The sequence below is a fragment of the Malurus melanocephalus genome, unplaced genomic scaffold (genome assembly GCF_030028575.1).
Source record: "Malurus melanocephalus ecotype Western Australia unplaced genomic scaffold, MMel_1.1 scaffold_2017, whole genome shotgun sequence".
NCBI lineage: Eukaryota > Metazoa > Chordata > Aves > Passeriformes > Maluridae > Malurus > Malurus melanocephalus.
In genome coordinates this window covers 1-1,191 of record NW_026625249.1, presented here as the reverse complement: position 1 = coordinate 1,191, position 1,191 = coordinate 1, and the positions used below count along the sequence as shown (strand labels likewise).

Genomic DNA, 1,191 nt, shown 5'->3' with positions numbered 1-1,191 from the left:
TTGGTATTGGGGTGTTTCCAACTCCAAATTTCCCCCATCCCAATCCCTCTCTTTGATATTGGGGGGGTCTGGGGCTTCCTCTAACGCCAAATTTTCCCCATTTCCAAGCCGTCTCTCTCATTTAGGGGGCTCTGGGGTGTCCCCAGCCCCAAACCTGCCCATCCCAACCCCTCTCTCTGATTTTGGGGTGCTCAGGGGGTGTCCTCACCCTATCCCAACCCCTTTCTCCCATCTGGGGGTTCCAGGGGGTCTCAGAACCCCAAATCTGTTCACCCCAACCCTTCTCAGATCTCAGGATGTCCCCACCCCAAATCCCTCTCCAACGAGGAGCTCCCAAAACCCCAAACGCACCCACCCCAAGCCCTCTCCCCATCCAGGGGGTCCCAAAACCCCAAACGCACCCACCCCAAGCCCTGTCTCCTCCCCGCAGGCGAGAAGCAGATGCGTTTCGCGCTGTCGGAGCTGCCGTTCGACGTGAGCCCGGCYTTCGAGAAGGACGTGGAGGTGGTGCCGGCCCGCGGGCACGGCCTGGAGCCGCCCTACGCGGGGCCACTGTCGCTGCTGGGCCACGGGGACCCGCTGCGCCCGCTGCGTTTGGCCACCAACTGCATCACCGAGGTGACTCCGGTCATCAGCTCCGTGTACACCCAGATCCAGGCGCTGCCCGCCCGCCTGGAGCTGCCGCGGGGCCGCCAAGCTGCCGACGACGGCTCCGAGGGCATCCCGGTGATTTTCCGCAGCCGCAGCAGCCGCGGAGATGGTGGAGGTGGAGGTGGTGGCAACGGAGGAGACTCGGCGGCGTCGCCGTCCAACGGCTGCCACGACTCCACGGACACCGAGAGCATCCAGGAGGAGCGCGGAGGAGGAGGAGGAGGAGGAGGAGGAGGAGGCGGCCGGCACAGCCCGGGCTACGCCAAAGAGGAGCCCAAAGAGGCCGAGGGGGCGGCGCGGTGCTTCGGGAAGGATTCGCTGCGGGTGCTCAACGAGGACGGCGAGGAGCTGCGGGCGTTCTCGTGCGAGCACTGCCGGGTGCTGTTCCTGGACCACGTCATGTTCACCATCCACATGGGCTGCCACGGCTTCAGGGACCCTTTCGAGTGTAACATCTGCGGCTACCGCAGCCAGGACCGGTACGAGTTCTCCTCCCACATCGTGCGCGGCGAGCACAAAATTTGAAAATCCCCGCCCCCC

At 65.0% G+C, this 1,191-nt stretch overlaps 1 protein-coding gene across 1 annotated transcript in view; it reads left to right on the top strand.

The window, feature by feature from the left end:
- The window catches only part of LOC130587512 (zinc finger protein Eos-like), an 8,595-nt gene extending 7,410 nt beyond the window's left edge, over positions 1–1,185 (top strand). The window contains exon 5 of the mRNA XM_057388493.1: positions 431–1,185. Within this exon, the coding sequence (XP_057244476.1) occupies positions 431–1,176 (746 nt within the window). The 3' untranslated portion in view covers positions 1,177–1,185. The remainder of the gene's footprint in view (positions 1–430) is intronic.
- The last annotated feature ends 6 nt before the right edge of the window (positions 1,186–1,191 follow it).